The 19,252-nt window shown below is 34.4% G+C and overlaps 1 protein-coding gene across 2 annotated transcripts in view; it reads right to left on the bottom strand.

Moving 5' to 3' along the window:
* Nucleotides 1–19,252, bottom strand: part of sfmbt2 (Scm like with four mbt domains 2) — an 87,322-nt gene that overhangs the window by 13,624 nt on the left and 54,446 nt on the right. For both annotated transcript variants that reach the window (XM_088924127.1, XM_088924128.1), the window contains 8 exons: nucleotides 18,922–19,023; nucleotides 14,673–14,820; nucleotides 14,216–14,298; nucleotides 11,465–11,591; nucleotides 5,759–5,872; nucleotides 1,976–2,018; nucleotides 1,400–1,467; nucleotides 252–391 (listed from right to left, as the gene is read on the bottom strand). In XM_088924127.1, coding sequence (XP_088780253.1) covers nucleotides 252–391; nucleotides 1,400–1,467; nucleotides 1,976–2,018; nucleotides 5,759–5,872; nucleotides 11,465–11,591; nucleotides 14,216–14,298; nucleotides 14,673–14,820; nucleotides 18,922–19,023 — 825 coding nt within the window. The remainder of the gene's footprint in view (nucleotides 1–251; nucleotides 392–1,399; nucleotides 1,468–1,975; nucleotides 2,019–5,758; nucleotides 5,873–11,464; nucleotides 11,592–14,215; nucleotides 14,299–14,672; nucleotides 14,821–18,921; nucleotides 19,024–19,252) is intronic.

Here is a 19,252-nt window from a genome sequence, read left to right as displayed (position 1 = left end):
AATCTAGCAATTAGATCCTCCCTTCGTGTATGACTACATCCTTGAAACACCTCCCTAGCTTGCCTCTTGCAATAGTGAGGGGGGATAGGACAGCCTGACCAGCCTTGGATAGGCTGCCATTCCCTCAGTTAGGGGAATCACTCCAAATTTGTTATATTTGGCTCTCTCTCATGTTCATTACGATCTACCTGAACTACAGAAACAGATTTAATTCTACATATCACTTTAGCTTTGCTGTTCCAGACGCTTACCTCTTTTAGAACTAAAGTACACTTCCCAGGCCCTACAGACTGAGGCAGTTCTGCTATCCTCCCTTTGTTTAAATAGGGACCTGAGAAACACCGATGGTTGACAAAAATCTGGGAACAGCAGTATTTCCCATTTGTGGCACCTGTAAAAAAAACAATGATTATTACAGTTCCCTCCCTTGGCAAAACATAAAGGTTAAAACAAAGGTTTTTTTGCTTCCTCACATCATTTGGAAAATACACTCTCATTTTCAGCTTTAATTATTCTAATTACTTAAAATGGGAAATCTAGCTGCTTTTCTCAGAAATCAGAGAAACTCGTGTGCAAACAGACTAAGAGATTGCCGTCATATTTTTGGGAGATGGATTTCGGATATACTGTCATTCACATTTTCTAAAATAAAAATCATATTCCAAGTTTATTTAATTTTAAACAGGCATTTTTAGAAAAATCACTTAAAAAACAAATCATGCTTGTTCTGTGCAAAAGGTGTCACTGTTCATGGCAGAGCTACTCCCCGAGAAGGCAGAGAAGGCAAGATTTTAGAACCTGCATGACTGTGGCCTGTGGGAGGAAACCAGACTTCCAGGAGGAAACTCACACAAGAAGAACACGCAAACTCCACACAGATACACACCCAAGACTGGAAATCCAGCCCAGGACCCTGACACTGTGAAGCAACAGTGCTATCTGCCATGTCCTTGTGTTGCACCTAATACTGTACATGCACAGGCTGTTTTACTAAACTGTTTCTTTTTACAATATTTATTTGAATACTAGAAATGCTGCTCTCCAAAAATTTTTTTAAAAAAAGATATAGTTATTCAGATATTTTAGAAATAAAAATGCCTTTTCATATTTTTCCCTACAATGCTTTGGTGGTGTAATTTTCTGCAGTAACTCATAACTGAAGGGTGCACTAGGGAACCAAGAGAACACATTTTTAGTAAGTTTTGACAAGTAAAAAGAGTGTGTCAAAAAGCTTAATCTTTTCCCCTTTCTTCTTGTGGAGGTTAAGTATCTTGTTCCATTTGAAAACCAATAAAACGTTAATTCCTTTAGTTCTTTAACTTTGCAAATACATTAACCTGTCGGAAAATATATGTATGTAATGCTTGTTTTAACAGACAACATGCAAAGTTCACTTTACCAGCATCCAGTGTAGCACTGGGACAGAGATTATGAGGTAAATTCTCCACAGACTCAGAGGTAAGTTGTCTGTGAAAAGAACACAGAGGGTTCAGACAGACAAAGAACAAAGAAATACTTCTGAAATACTGATAAAAGTTTACTCTCAAAATGATTATTTGAATAATTTACATGACACAATCCACATAAATTAATCGATTATTTAAAAAATGCTCCTTTAAGGTTTGAAGACTCATGAAACTCATCATTAATCAGCAGTGACCTGTTTTTTCTATCTTACTGATAATATGGTTTCAGTACTAAAGGAAACCAGCATTATCCCCACAGGAAACATTTTCAATGACAAGATTTTGGGCTTCAGCAGAAACTCACTTCATCTTGTTTGTGAAGAACCTGTTTTGTTTTTCTATCTGTTCTTTTTGAAAATAAAGTGCCTTGCTGTAATGGAGTGGCACTTCATCAGTCCTGTGCCTTGAGAGTTTTGTTTGTCAAAGAGGAGCCCTTCTATAATCATCTGGTTTGCCTACTTATCTAGAGGGGGGAAGGAAGGAAACTCTAAATCAAACAGTAAACCTACTGTTTTTCTGGCTGCACCACAGCAATCTTCTTCTGTTTCTGACCTGAAAGACACAGCACACCAAGAATACACGATCAAAATCTTCTTGTAGTAACCTAAAAACCATTGAGCACAGTGGTAAAACAGAGAGATAAAAAATACACGATTCTAATTTTATAACCGGTTTATTTTTTTTTCTAATTTTATTACAAAGATTTTTTTTCATCCACCAGAGGTCTAAATGTTAATTTGTGAATATGCAATTAAAATGAAGTACAAGCTACCGGGGCCTCCTACATACAGTATGCTGTTCTCCTAAATACGTCTTGTGAATGCATTAGAAATACTTGAGAAAGTCTTTGCTGATGTTGTCTGTTTCACAACAACTCCCACACGCATTTTTCAATTAAAGCATGCAAAAAAAAGAAGATTATTTAATTAATATGAGCTTAGGTGTGCTCTGTGATTCCCAAAGGAATCCTCTGGGCTGGGTATTGACTTCCAATTAATTACATGGGAAAAAAAATGTTCCTGACCATTTAAAAAAACAAAGAGGGTGATGGGGTATTACAGTACAATCAAACAGCGATCAAACAGTGAGCACTTTCATTTGTATTATGTTATATTCATCTGTATTTACCCTGCAAATAATGGTCTGGATAAGACCAACAAATATCTCACCACATAGGAAATACATTATGACATGTTATAAAGACAAAAAACATTCAAAATGAAATTGAACTTTCTTGTGCAATGTTAACATTTTACCTCAGTCTAAATTGTGCAATGTCCCTCCTTTCACAGGAGATTATAATTAGAAATACATAACTATAAATATTCAAAGCAAATTTAATTCGGAACTATTGAAACTATTTCTCAAATACAGTACTAGCAAAAATATCCGACACATTTTCCTTAGAATATCATAAAACTGTGTAGTTTAATGATCCCAGACTTTGCTTCCCTAGATCAATACCAGCCTTGAAAGCAATATTCTTCAATAACCCCTTGTTTAGTCAATACAATTAAGGCTTCATACTTCAGAGTGCAAAAGAATATTACCAGTAAAGTAGGTTAAATTCCAAGTGAATGAGTTGAAGAGGAAAAACTTTTAAAGCATTTCAGCAATGACCTCTATTGCCACTGAACAATAATGTTAATGTTAAGTAATGAATTTATTTTGGTTTTCATCATTTTCTGTGATTTCTATAAAATATTATATATTTGAGCAATATGTGAACATATTTAAAATTATATACAATTAAGAGTTTTTATATCTTATCACTGTATGTATTTATACGTTTTAAGATAATTATGTAATATTCACATAATAAAATAATAATCATAATGATAAAAGCAGTAAGCACTTGTTATTGAATATATTGTATAAAGTCTTTTAAAAACAGATTTTCAAACACAGCATCTTCAGTGTATTTGTGATATTTTATGCTACGCTTCTAATAACACAAGGTGGCCAATATTGTGATACACTGCCATAATATGACTCCCCTAAGGCACAGTAATGTTAAAGAACTAACATTTTAGTCTGTATTTATGTATTTCAGTGAAGACAGTCAATGTAATTTACACCAAATGACTAAAAGCCTGACAAAAAAGCAAATAAAAATGCAGTTAAACATGTCTGTGGGATACACTTAATTATGACAACTAGTTTCAGTTGTAGGACCAAAACATTAAATCATGAGATTACAAAAAGAAAAATTACAGTATTCAGTCTTTTATTTTTCCTTGTAACTTTAGTAACCACATCAGTTAGTGTGTTATACAGTACATACCCCTGCTTTCAGCCCTGCATCTACATTCATTATTTATATAAACTAGAAACGTAATTCATATGGAAAATATTTAATTGACTGTGGTTTTTTAAATGACAAAGTCTGACTACACTTGGTCTCCCCCTGCAGCGTTAAAAATATCACTCTACCTCCTCCACATTTCACTGCAGGCTTCCTCCAAAATCCCACCTGTCATTGAGCCTTGTATCACACATTTATGTATTTACTAGCCTGGCATTTTATATGGAATGCCTTTCTTCCCAAACCAAAATTTTTGTGAGAAAGGCACGTCTTGCTTTCACACCTTAGCATCAAATAACACTTCACACTTCATTTAAAATGTAACTTTACATAATGCTTGCAAGGCTGTTGCACAGCAGTGTCATTATCATTTACTCCATTACAGTCAGTACCTGCCTCACACCAAAGTTGCTGGAGGAATTCTGCTTGTCATTTTTTATCTGCTTAGTGCTGTTGACCAGTGATTGAGAAGTGTTGGATTTTTTTTTGTTTTATATGAAGAGTAATGCTTTGATAATTTCACCAGTTTTGTGTTGCGCTATATGAAAACCAAACATTGTGTATGCTTAACAAGGAAAATATGTTACATGATACTGAAAGCCTCTGGCTCATCCATTTCCAATGACCTCAAGTGCCTGGTACAAACAAGAGCCATAGATGACATTTGTTTTTGGTCCCTGGTGTGTAACATATTGGCGAAAGTGCATCATTTCATGTTTCTACTGAAGAAGAAAGTGCATAATTTTTTGTTTGTGCAGTCATGTTTATTAAAGTAAAGTTTACAGTAAGTTGTGTTGTTTTTGTTAAATGATTCTTTGGACAAGTAATTAAAAAACTGAAATACTGGAAGGTTGCTTCCTGCAGAATGTCTTTTTTAAATGCAAATGTCTGCTGTGGTAGGTTTTCACCTGCATTTTGTACATTTGAACCTGCAAATTGTACATTTAAAAGTGAGTTATTACACATACATGTTTTAATAATTTAGTTTTCTATTATTACTTATCCTGCAAAATCTGTGACATCCAGCAAACATAACTTCCTGTAGGCAAGCATTAGTAGTTATATTATGTGAATACAAACAGCTCATCTCAGCCTCTACAGTAACAGTGTTTACTGCCAGATCACTGGCCATGATTACTTAGTCACATGCACTAAACTCTTATCATAGAAAGCCAATCAATAATCTACAATCAGTTTAATTCCTCTATAAACAGTATGAGACATAAATTAAACACCGGATCTATGCTTCCTAAAGCCTACAAAGAATCTGAACAAAATTGCTCAGTTCGAGGACCTGTTTTTCATCTTAAACTACAACTTTCAGAAATTAAATGGATAATAAACATGGAATAGCTCATGATTCTATGACCCTGTTAATTCTCTTAATATAAAGTCTTTTTCAATCAGCAGTGCTCCATATCAACAAAGTATTTTACATAAACAATGTCCTTGCAAGGAAAATATCACCCCTAGATCCTCATTGGGATGATTGTTCCTAATGTATCTTATCATAGAAAAAAAACAGCAATGGAAAATAAAAACACTTTCCCACTGCATAGCTTTATGGTGTAATCTAACCTTGTATGTATGTACAGACTTGTTGAAAATGGAAAAACATTCATTGCAGTTAATATACTAGCAGTATTACTGGAAAGGTGATGAAGGTTTATTAAGTTTATGATCTGAATAATAACTTTCTCATCGTTTATGAACATAAATAACAATGTGACTACTATGGGTAAATCACATCCTATCATACATGCTTGCAAAGTGTGGAGAGTGGAAGTAATTGAGCTTGTATTTCAGAACAATGTGTTTATTATGTTAAAGAGCAGAACATGAATCCACTCCTTCCAAAGATAATTAATTTTTTGTATCTGCAACGCCTGCCCAACCAGCCTGCTAATACTGTCACACTACACTCACTTTAACATCTGTGTGGTGTTAAGGTTCAGTTTATTTGAAAGGAGGCTAAGTCAATACATACAGACAGGTCTGTGAGGGGGTGTGAGCTGGTAGCCATTGGCTTCACACCATCCAACTGGGAAAATGTCCATGGACTCCACATCAACAATATATTCCGGGAGGGGCTTCTTTAAGCCTACAAGACATTTCAAAATAAAAAAAAAGGATAAAGATATCTTTAAGACATTTAAATAACACTGCCATGGGATTTAATCTTGTAATATGAAATAGTAATGCATCTCTTTAATGCTTATATCCTCCCTACTTTTGACCTATAATATCTTCACAACAGCCAATTTAATCCTTTCCCATGTTCTACAACCACAATATTGAGTAATAAATCCTAAAAGGAAAAAGAAAAATGGAGACTTTCACTGCAAGGATTAACTGATGCCATTTTTCAATTACTTTCAGTGTGAGCACAGTGTATGTTTAACAAAGACTGTACTGTGCTTGAGATTCTGAAATTTTGCTTACCAGGGAAAAAGAAACATCAAATAAAAATGACACATTCATAGTACAGAAAATAGGTCATGCAATGGCTCTGGTGCCTATATCTTGGCATTGAATACCATTTTCACTTTTGTCATAAGAAATCCACGTGGGACAAGTACAATTATCATTATAAAAAATGCAGCTTTTTACGAACTTTATTTGACTGCACATGCAGAGAACCAACAGACACCTTTCTGGCCATCAACCCAGAACAATCTCTAAGCTGTTTCTTCCTAATAAAATACACTCATATTCATGACAGAAGTAGGAATGATTTACAGACTTGTTAAAAAACACAGGCCCCAGGTGTTTTTGTAGCCTTTCTTTTTTTTATTAAAATATTGACCATGATATATTGGAGGACTATAGTTATGGTACAGGTTAAGTACATGAGCACCTACTGTATATTTCTGATATACCAAATCCTTGTGCAAGGGTTTTTCCCTAGTCTTTAATTAATAAAATGCATTTAGGTTAAGTGCAAACAGCTAATAATTAAAATAACTTGAGTAAATACAAAGAAATCCATTAAATCAACAAAAGTGAAAAAATAAACTACATTCAGAGAGTCAGTGTGTACCTAAATGAATCAAGGCTACTTTATGAGATGCTTTTACTGACATTCTGCACTCAACTTTAGAAAAGGCTGTGGTAACCAATAGGATACAAATAAAAGGTCACTGTGACCTACTTTTCCAAGGTACTGGCACATAAATATGCAAAGCTATAGAAAGCTAAACCTAGAGAACTGCCCGTCTTTTAATGACAAATCTGCACACAGTATAGACATTAGTGATAAGACAGTGATTTACTTTTATTCACAAGTGCTCCAAGAAATACATTAGTCTCAGCATGCACCATATACTGTAGCTGAGATAAGGTTCTTGAACTGTAAGCATGTTCTTACGCAGCTGATGAAGGATGACTTTTATCGAATGGTATTGATTTCGTTTGACAAAACCACCCGTCTTCTTTTGGCTTTCCTCACATTTCCTGCTCTCTCTGAGCTGCTAAGTCACACTGAACTCACAACTGAGGTTATTCTATCCCCGCTCACCTGTCATTTACAAAAGTAACCTCAAACATCCTTCCTAAGCAAGAATCATGTCAAAGGTTGAACACGTTAAGCAGCAGTTCTGTGTAGCATACAATCTGATATTCTGAGACAGAAACTCCACTCAGATGATCAAACACCAACACATCAGGGATACATTACATCTTTTTATGCTTAAGGTGCAGAAGCTACAGGATTTCGTTACAGAACTATATTTTAAACAAATCAGGTCTAGGCACACTTCTGTAGTTCACAAATATTTATAGATATAGAAACATAACATAAAATTGCTATGGTGTTATAGTGCCACTGAACTTCACTTTACAGAGCAACAAAAAAGTGCACTGCAAAGGAACAGATTGTCATGCTCTGGCTTCCTTTCTTCCATGTTGTCATTGTGTACCAACGACCTTTGATACGCTTACAGCACTTACACGTTCTCATTTCTGTGCAGCATTAGATCATGGAGGGAAATTCTAACCAAACCCAGTGTGTAAAACGGGTTTCAAAATGAGAAATCTGAAAGCACTTTTGCATGAATTAAAAATTGTCATTAAGAAGAGAATTGCTGGGATTCATGCACAAAAACCTGAGCATGGAAAAAGTAGAGAAGGTCTATTGTTCCTACTGAATATCATCCAAGTCTTGGCCAAACTGTAGTGATTTCAGTAAAATGTGGAACTGGATGCCTGGCTTTATGTTGAAAGGCTCAAGGGGAACACAATACTGCCATCACAGAGTGTTGACTTTCATCAGGCAGTGTGACACTGAAGCTTTTTTTCTTTCAGATTCTAGTCTTTCACCAGCAACACAACCCCTTGAGCAAAGTTCACAGGTCACATTGTCACATGGTCTGAGGTAATTAAGGGAAACTGCACAGTTCCAGGAAACAAAAAAAAATCCCAAAAGCACATGCCTTGAAACCGGCCTAGCTGTGAAATAACAGGAGGCTGGATACACAAACAACAGAGACTTAAAGGGTTTACAAACACCAACCAATCTCAAATACTCTTATTTACATGTTAGAATTCCCAAATTATTTAAGATGATTTTAAAATTATTTTAAAAAAGGGCATTTCAGAGGACCACTTTAAATGATCTCTAAATGTTAACACGCACCTATCATTTCTGAGTCTACAGTCATCTACTCTTTCTGGAAGGACCAAATCATGTCAAATATTGGAAAAATGAAGCAAACAATTCCTTCCTAGCAGTCTGGCTGGGAAGCTGTACATTTATTACAATGTTGCTGTGTGTTGTTTCATTTTCAAGCACATACATTATTCTGAATGGCTGTGTAATTTGATTAGTTGCATACACGTTAGATGTCAGGAGGCCTCTGAAATGACAGGCACATGTTTACATTTATAAATCCTTTAAAATTGCCCTTCAGAATGCATTTTTTCCCAACGAAAATGATCAAATCATATTTAATCGTTTAGGGATCCTGGTAAGTAACAAATAACTTTTAGTATTTCATTATTAATATTTAAAATTATATGAATAGCTACAGTATATATGAACTTTTTAGGGCTGAAGTGAAGCAAAATAAAATGTAAATGTTCAATAAGACTGAATTTTAGGGGCTATTTACTTTTAAATGTGTGGAATAATGAGCTTAAAATGAAAGCTGTCCTGTTGCATGAGCAGTTCTTTAGTACATGAAGGAAGGCGTGTCATCACTCATACCCACATCTACAAAAGTACACCAGCTCAAATGGCCCACTTTCAGTCTTTGACACCACAAAGTATATATAACAGTTGGTAATCACAAGGGAGGATCTGCTATTCCTTTGTAAGCTTATCAAACATGGATGCACAAACAACAGAGACTTTAAGGGTTTACAAACACCAACCAATCTCAAATACTCTTATTTACATGTTAGACTTCCCAAATTATTTAAGATGATTTTAGATGATCACAATGATTTAAGATTTAAGAGTAGTTTAAAATCATTTTAAAAAAGGGCATTTCGGAGGACCGTTATATATAACAGTCGGTAATCACAAGGGAGGATCTGCTATTCCTTTGTAAGGTTATCAAACGTAACTTAGGTTACACTAAATCAAAACTATTATTTCTTTTCTACTCAGGGACTTCCTTCTAACCAGTGAAAAGCTGTCATCAGGCATCTGTTTTGTAATTTGTAATTCGCTGGTAGATACAGTACAAGTTTTGATTTATTTTTGGCATTAGTCAAGCCTGACCACGACTGCACTGATGATCCCATTTTGTGTGAACTAGACCCTGAAAGAGCTCATGAAACAGCATGAAAATGTAAGTCTATCTTAATGTTAATCTGATTGCTAAATAAAATCAACAATGTCATGAAACCACTTTGCCATTTATATCATATAATAATGTTCACAAATAACACACAGGCATCTGAAACTGAGAAAGGCAGGAGAAGACTTCTTCTGACATTAAATAGCTTTGACATTTCTATACTTCCACACTAAACAAATTAAGAAATAATACCCTTCATGGGGAAAACAAAAGAGTACTCTGGGAACTATTTATACATCTTATTGCCTATTTAAAATGACAGGTAAAAATAAAACCATCATTCAAAACAAACATGAAAAAAATTAACTCAATTTTGAGTTTGTCTTTAACTCAGAAAATCTAATCTGTTCTGTAGTACCAATAGCATCAATTATTTTGATTAGTCTGAAAAAGCACCATTCTGTTGTAAACCCCATACTAATGTGTGTTTACGGAATTAGATGAAAACCTCACACCAGTAATAAGAGGACTAACACAAGAGCCTCACACCCAAAGAAGGCTCCACAGTCGAAATGTTGTGTTTTCTTTCTTCTCTTTTCAGTATGGAATAAACCTATTACTTGTTCCTTTGCAGCCTACGCATGCTGATGCAGCTACCCACCTGAACTACTATAATACAACAATGACAGTTTCTCTCAAATGTCCTCCCACCCCATACCATCCCACAGAGGAGTCCTGGCAGTCTACAGTCTGGAGAAAGACTAAGTACCTGCTTTTATAGCCAGGTGGAAGCCCTTCCTCATGATCCACTAATCATTTGCATCTTTTGGAGCATCTGATTCTACATATCCTTTTAATTGAGACGGTAGAACTGAGGACACATTGACTTTTCCACAAAAAGATAGTGCAGGATTTTTTTTTTTAAAGAAGACAGAAGTAGAATTTTTTGTGTTATTGGTCAAATTAGTTCCATCCACCATTATGACTTGGTGAGAACTGGGTGAAGGTCAAATCTGGTGAAAGTGAAGATTTTAAACCATAAAATCTTAAGGGGGTGTACATGCTTTTCACCACGCTGTACATCAAAGACTGGAAGATGATGATGAATTAAATAGTACTTAAATAGTGTCAGCAGCTATTTCCCAGGACTGCAGTCCTCTCCCAGACCCCCTGGACCCAGGCAGTGAATCTCCAGCACCTCAATGTCATGAAAGGAAAGAGCCCATTGACGTTTTGGACGAATGCAGAGATTTTATATTTCCGGCGTCCAGATTTTTTTGGCAGAGGTAATGCCAGCCATTCATTCATTCTCCCAAACAGACCAAAAGGAATCACTGAATAATAGAATCAGCGGAGAAGAAGGGGTACTCTTCTTAAGAACCATGGACAAACCCTTCCCACATAAACATACAAACTAAACAAATCTTAAACCACTTACTCAAAACTAAAACTGCCTTTTAACAGCAACTTGTACATTGATACATAAGAAAAAGCTACTGTATGTCTATCAGTAGTTTGATTTGATCAAATCTGTAGCTTGCAGGACCCTTTTATGTGATGAAGCTAAAAGAAAAATCCAATATAGGGTTAAAAAGACAGCAGTGTTTTACAGTTTATGGCCAGGGGCTACAGTATGACCATAGTTTACTTTTTATTTTTTTGTTTAACTAAGGGGAGACTTCACAACATATGTATTTACATGATATGAAAGAAGACTTGTTGAAAGAAGAAAATATTCAGACTTGTTCAAATTATAGTGAGCTCATTCTTCATCTTCTACTCCATAATAAGTAATAATAATAATAATAATAATAATAATAATAATAATAGGATATTCACATTATGAATTACATTTTTTTCTGCTCAGGTATTAAAGGATTATTTTTAAAATGCATTCATAATATTTCAGATGTTAATAGACTCTTTCATGGTGGATGGCTGAGAGAACTCACCTTCTACATGTAGCCACATTAATCTGCCTTTCACTTTGGTGATTGATGCAACACAGATTTCAGAAGGCTTCATGGGGTTAACAGCCTCAAGCTTCATGTTTTTGGTAAAACCTCGACTAACCGATGTCTGCGAAAGAAAAAGAAAGACCTCGGTTCTCAAGAATTTGTTTTTACATTTTTTAAAAATTTTACACAGAAATGTCCGACTGGGGTATGTGATTATTGAAAGCAATTAAATAATAGTCAAATAACTTTTGGACATTCTGACACCTTTTGCCAACTGTTTGTACCATACTGTTCAGTGTCAGCCCATTTTCAACATAAACCTGTTAGATGAAATGAGTAACTAAATCTTTTAGATGGATCTTTTGCAATATACAGCAGTCACACTGAAAAAAACTCAATTTGTCAGTTTCTGGGAAGTAAACAAGTAAACATTATAAAAGTGCATTATATAGTTCTTGCACAAAAGTATGCTAAATGCAAGTAAAAAGAGTAAAAGCAGTTGATCTTCTTATCTTTGTACTGTTATTTTTCTATACAATTTCTTAAGCAAAACTAGTTAAAAGTAAATAATGCCAGAAAATGTTGGGGACAGAAAATGTACAAAAGAAAACATTACCAGAATCACAATCTATAAAAACATACATTTACAGATTATAAGAAAAAAAAACAATTGATATTGTTAAGGTGTTTAATAGCAAAGCCTTTTCTGATACATAATGCAAGTACTTAACCTGCCAACTCTAAAAGAAAAATAGCCCATCTCTCAAAAATATAATGCAATCTGTTAAACTTTACAGTATGTCTTTTTACTTACAGTTATATGAGGACATGACTAAAAAAAATCTTAAAGTGGAACTACCCACTAGTGAAAACTCATCTGAAAAAAATGAGAACAATTACATGCTCATTCAGATACAAAAGCTGTACTGTAATGCACAGCAGCCTCTTGCCTGAGCCATTAATGATTTTGCCTCTTGTACCTGAGGGTGAATCTATAAACGATCAATGTTCAAACAGAAATTCTCGGCATTTGCCTCATTTATTTCAATCAATGATTGTTTGTACAATGATTCAGGCAATCGTTTGATTCTTAATTTCTTCTGTATTGTAAAAGCCGTGTTTTTATATCATACATTCACACACGTTGTAAATTAACAATACAGAAACTCCTCCGCAAGAGTTTTTATTTTGGCAAAGAACGTTCTGGATAGCAGATGTACTCAAACATTTAACGACCCAATCGGAACTGACATTTGGAATCTGATGTTTCTGGAATAGAAACACTCCCCCTTATTATTTCACTTCTCAACTGACACCTGTGCATTCCCCTCGTTGGTCAACACCTCAAGCTGCACCTACTGTACAATATAAACATCAAGACTGATGCGCCCAAGTTTCATGCCAGGCAAACAAACAGTCCTCCTTTATTAGTTTCTGCCACGTCATCATTCTCGCAATCAAGGTAATTTGGACCCATCTGATCGAACGTTGCTGCAGAAAAAGAATTCTGACTCCTGGAGGCATTTTAATTTTGTCTCACAAAAGCTAATGTTATCTTAATGTTTAACAGTGCTGATGAAGGACTGCTTCCTAGCAACACAGCTAACTGAAAAACCTCTCCCTCATTCTGTTTTTCTGAGTTACTGCAGATACTGTCTTTATTTAGCTGTACAGTGTCTGATGCACTCGTTTTTCTGTTTGTGCCTGAGTTATTGTTGGAGCACATCTGGAACAGCATCTTTATAAAAAAGGAAATAATAAATCAGACAATTTTCAAATATATATTTTTCTTTTTATTTTCATTTTATATTTGGAATATTTAATTTCATAACATGGCCCCAGTATACTTAATGTAAAAAGTTGATGTTTCTTTAAAATATTTACATTCCATATATACTGTAAGTTTGCGAGAAAATAAAAAAGTAGTCGTGCCTGAATAACTGATGTACTGTAGCTACTGTGATCAAAACCCTTACAACTGTCGGTAGTAGAAGTAAAGACTGTAGGGCTCCAGTAGATAATACCACACCTTCTTGTAATGGAATAAGCAATTTTATATTCACTTTAAATTTTGTTAAGGGGAACTATGTACGTTTTTAGAACAGTTTCAAATTTGACTTTTTCATTTAATTTTCTACAGATTAAAAAAGATACATAAAACATATTTCTGCTATCTCAAAATCTTAACAAAAACCACAACAGTTTTAAGTCACTTTTGATAAAACGTTGTATTGCTCACTGGAGACAAATAAACCAATTTCTGCTATTAGTTTTACAGTTCTAGGATAAAAAAGCAAGGGTTGCAAAAGAAGTGCTCAGTCCTCAGTAGTTTAAGCTGAACATAATAGAAACAACAGATAATGAAATTAGCACTTATTTTTCTAAAATCGACATATTAAGGACGCTGTATATTTTGACATCATAATTCTGAACGTACATTTTTCTGCTTAATGCAGTCTGTTTTAAGTTAATGAATAGACAAGCAACAAGCACAGCTGACTGTTTTATTCATGATCTGTAAGGGACATGTTCACCATGAGTGGAACAGGCACTGGCCACAGGGTGGCTGACTTTGGCGGGTTTGGCTTTTCATTTGGCTTAAGCATTAAGCATTTTCAAAAAGGACAAATGAACCGCAGACATGAGTGTCTTAAAGCAATTAACCCGAAGGACCTGCACGGCTCAAGTTCATAGTTTACCAAAATACTGTAGCAACAACAAGAAAAATACACACAAAAAACTTACATTTCTAAAACAAAGATCAGGAGCAGCCTCTGTACCACACTGCTTCAGATAATCTGCCCAGTCAAAATCTTGGTTGAGGTACCCTGTATGGTATTAATAAAACAAAAGAAAATGACTCCAATGTTCTGGAAAGAGGATTCCATTCCTAATAGAAACAATAATTATTGTTCTTGAGAGCTGCAATACAAGGACTGTTTATTTAAACATGTTATTAGAAACATGACATGCCAAAAATGAAAATTTATTCTTAAAAGTATTAATAAAGCTGCCAACAAATGACTCAGACTTGCACATTTATTCATTATTTATGCTACTTCTAGTATTGAATATGCTGCAGGCCTAATTGTCCATTGTGTCTAACCATCCATTATCATACAGTAATTTGCTATGTGTTGCACAGCTAAACCCAAAGTGGAAAATGAGGATGAATGTACAGTTATACTTTTTTTACACAAACCTTTTGGATGTGTGAGGTTTACCCCATTTTTAAGGCACCACTGAACAGGAAGGATCCCTGGAGACTCTGCGTGGCAAACTAGTGCACTGAGTGCTGCTTCAGTACCCAAATTATCTACAGTCACCTGGAAATAAATGTCATTATAAACCTGAAAGAAAACAGAGAACGTAAGAAAAATTACTTTTCTGAGTATACAAAGGACTGTAATTCACTCTTAACTGTTAACATTCTCATTCATAAGAACTGATTAGTCCAATTATCTGCAATTAAAATGATCCATTCATCCATTTTTCAACCACTTCTTCAGATTCAGGGTGACAGGGGAGCCAGAGCCTATCTAGGCAAGCAGCGGGCACAAGGCTGGGTCCATCCTGGACGGGAGACCTTTATGTGGACTGTAAGAAGGCACTTATAGAAATTGTAAGTTTACCTGAAAAAGGTATGTTCTGGATGAAACATAACTTTCTTCAATGCGTCTTTACAATTATAAGAATAAGCTGTAGGGCTTATATGCTTTAATAGTCCTCATATATGCACAAAACCAATAGTTCATTCTGTCAAATAACAAAAATCTCAAATTGGCTTCACTATTGTCTTCACTAGCACCAGCTATACTGTATGTATATATTATGGTATTATGATACAGTATGCAAAGCCAGCTTAAAAAAGTGTACAATTAAAAAAATATATAGCATATATGTGTCTATCTACAACAAAGTGATTGCTAAGAGAAAGAAGCAACACATTTTTATACATTTATTCAAACATATTAAAAACTTGAAATTGTTTATTAAAATACTAAGAAAAAGCAGGCAATCTCCAAGATCACACACTTCGATAATGCACAATAAAAGAGCTGAACCTAAATGAGGATTTCTCTATCTCAAAGAGACCACCATTTAAAGAATAAACACAAGTATATCTTTTTTTACTTTTTGGAAATGAAGATGAGGCTGTTTTGTGATGGCAAAAATGCTAAACTTGTATTAAGTTTATTAATAGTAAATTTAGTAACTTTAGTAAATTGGGCTGTTCCAGAGTATTCCATCAGATCTTGGGGTCCAGAGTAGGAACTATGCGGTATCTGAGCAGTGCTGACATACAATTTGCTTTAACATCAAGATTCTGTAAATGCATCTATTTTCTTTCCTGTCTAGCTTCTCCCCAGTGAAAAAGAGGTGTAGGTAATACACTTGAATGGTATTTTTTTTTAGAATTACATGTACATTCAATATTAGCAATGCAGTGTAATAAAACAAATCTGTAATCCTGTTATGTCACACCATTTAAAAAAAAAATTAAATCTTTCTGTGTCATCACCATTTTGTCAGCTTGCCCTTTTGCTCCAACAGTCAGCAATACGCATAATAAGGTACTGACTGCAAAGTGATATACATTGTTTAACCATTTTAAAAAGTTTTTTTGGAGTTTAATATAGTGACCATTTTGAATAATTCTCAGTGCTGCTGCCATCATTCTTTACCACATGAAGAGTGCTTGAATGATTTTGCTGTTTAACTTGATTGGTTTAGATATGATAGAAACATTCACAATGCACTATAATTACAAAATAATAAATTAGATTCAATACTTTTTCAATAAAGAGGCGGATATTTGTCTAACTGTTCTATTGAGTTTAATATGGAGGGCTGTGTACTTTAAATAAGAACCTGCCATAGTTTTATTTTTTATTGTACACGGACTCTGTAGCCTTAATTGCACTATATACAACCTTTTAACAGCTCTTAAAGGAATTTTGTATTTTGGTCACAACCTTAACACTAAATCTGCTGAGAAGTCCTATACAGTACATCTTGTTTCTCTCTATTGACATTGTCTCTGCTAGGGTACACAACAGAAACAAGAGAATAACAAAGAGAAGGGAAATCTAATTTCTTTTACACTCATAAAAGCTAAGCAAGAACTGATTAAAAAAATACACATTTTTGCCTGGTACAGTAATGGCATGTTGCAGAATCAAATGAAAGATCATACAAAAGCATGCAAAATGACAAAAATAACTAAACAGATAATGAAATCAGCATTACGTACTGAACACAGCTGCACAAAATGTTCACACATTTTCATTGCAAGAATGAAGGAAATTTACATTGTTCTATTCTATTCTGTTAAAAAAGCCTGTTTTTCACTGGTTTCTTTCATTTTAAAAGGCACTGATATATACAAAGATAGTGAAAACAATGTCATTTTCCAGAGACAAAGAATCATTTAGCTTCATCTCAGTTGAATATTTGTGTTAATTTATTTCTGGAGAGTTGCTTTACAAGATTCTTGAAAAAGGCATTCAATCTTCAGGGTCAGTAAATAAATTTTAAAAACAAGACTTGACATAACCTAAGGGTATACATAAACAACAATTATATATTTATATTTTAAAGCTGGTCTCTAGGATAATAACAGTATGTAATGCCTGTACAAGCAAAAGCTATCTCATCATAGAAAAGTGTCTGCATTTTAATTACACCATTCCTTCCAAATCCATTTGAAACCTCTACGTAATAACAGAAAGGAACAACAAAAATAGGTATGAGAAAATAAATCTATAGAATTCACCAGACAGCAGTTCGATGTTTTTCATGCAGTTCAGATATGTTCAGGCACCCCTGGGCATACAAAACAAGCATATTCACTGATTCTTTTAGATCTTATTTTGCTTTAAGTGCTGCCTCACAGAAGCTGACTCAGTCTCAAAAATTGTTCTAAAAACAGCTTTTTACTTCATCATACAGACACAATTTCCAGGAAACACTCAAAAACTTAATGGTAAATGATGACTATCATTGCAAAACACTTTTCAAAACATTTCTTTTACATGGAACAGCTGACAACAGTTGATCAAAAATAAAGATTCAATTTGAACTTCAAAATAAAAAAAATTATGTTTAAAAGATTTAAATGAAAATGTATTTCATAGATTGGGATTATCTGTTTAACACCACTTTGTCTCAAGATAATGTGCAGCTAATAGATTATGTGGTTTCTACATGTTGGTTTAAATGAAAGCATTTTGTTGATTATGATTATCTTTAAGACAGCTGAAATCAAGGATGGTATCTGGTTATAGGTATCAAAGAGCGGGTATTGATATGCATAAAATATTTCTGTGTTTTATGCTTTTCAATTTCATTGTAGAAAGTATTTTTTCAAATTCCTATGTGGATTATTATCAAACAAAAAAAGATCATCAGGTCAAATACAATAAAGGTCTCTGGACACTGAACAAGCAAACATGGATTATTTTGAAAGCCAAGATACTGTAAAGCTCTGTGAAAATGATCCTCCAAACCCTACTAATCTTTCGGTAACCCAGTCTTCAGAATTCAATAACGTAGCCTGTTACTATGCTGTTAACGGCTGTACATCACATTTTGTTATCAAGGAGGGTATTATTTTGTATTGTGTTACACTTGATTCGCTGCTGATAACTTATACACTGTGGCACCATCTCACTAAAAATAACCCTTTGTTTGTACTGGGCAATCTGAAGCAATCAAGCAAGGAATGAAAACAAATCCAATCTGTGAATTTTCAAACATTTTGATGCAACCAAATGTCTTTACTTTTAAAAGTGGCATTTTCAGTGCTGTGAAACAAATGTGCATAATAAATCTTCATTCTTTACTTACAAAAATGCTGTAGGTTTTAGAGTTCTTCACTTTCTATGTTCTGAAATGTTTATTAATTGATTCCATTAACAAAGAATACTCTTAGAAATTACCCTTATCAGGAATCTTTTTTTCATAATACATAGGATACATTATGTACAACAAGGGCACGAGTTTAATTCAATATATGTTTTTATCTAAAAAATTACAACATACCTACAGTAGTAGACCTTCTGCCCTAATTACAACCTTCTCTTGATTGTTATGCTTTTTAGGCTAAATATAATATATGGTATTTAATGTATTATACAGACAGTTAATATCAATGAAGCTGCAATTCCCTGGCATGTTAATTCCTACAGAGTTATTTCCCTATCTCTGTTCACCTCTGATGATTCAGTCAAGCTCTGATATTACTGGATGTGTCCCTCTCCCCGCTGACGAAGATGTTCACATCAGGAAGACAATTAATGATTTGTTTAAGCCAGGCTGCCAGAATTATTTAAATAAAGAAGCAGGTTCATAAAATGATTTGTTTTGGGCTGTAAAGACGTTTTTTAACAGCACAGGACGGACTGCACACTGGGGTAAGCAGCTGGTGTAAATGCATGCTCCTTGCTCACCTTGGTCACGGTCACTGGGCAGATGTGAAAGGGCTCCTCAGGGTCCACCATCTCCAGCTTCATCCCAGCCTTGAAGGAGTGGGCACACAGGTCGGCGTGATCCTGGAAAGTCACATAAATATAATCTTTTTTGTTCAATATTTTTAAACAAAACCACTTTTGTTTGGGATTGTATTAATTATTATTTTAATATTATTTGCATAATTATGTATTGGGTCACTTAGTAACTACCCATTAAAAAAACAATCTCTGCTGATGATTTAAGAGTAATTTGTCTTAATGCATCATATCCCATTAAATAGAATACATTATATTTGTTATAGTTTATTGC

The sequence above is a fragment of the Atractosteus spatula genome, chromosome 8, assembly GCF_055471065.1.
Source record: "Atractosteus spatula isolate fAtrSpa1 chromosome 8, fAtrSpa1.hap1, whole genome shotgun sequence".
Classification (NCBI taxonomy): domain Eukaryota; kingdom Metazoa; phylum Chordata; class Actinopteri; order Semionotiformes; family Lepisosteidae; genus Atractosteus; species Atractosteus spatula.
The sequence above is the reverse complement of the archived record's forward strand: the minus strand, read 5'-3'. Positions and strand labels throughout refer to the sequence as shown.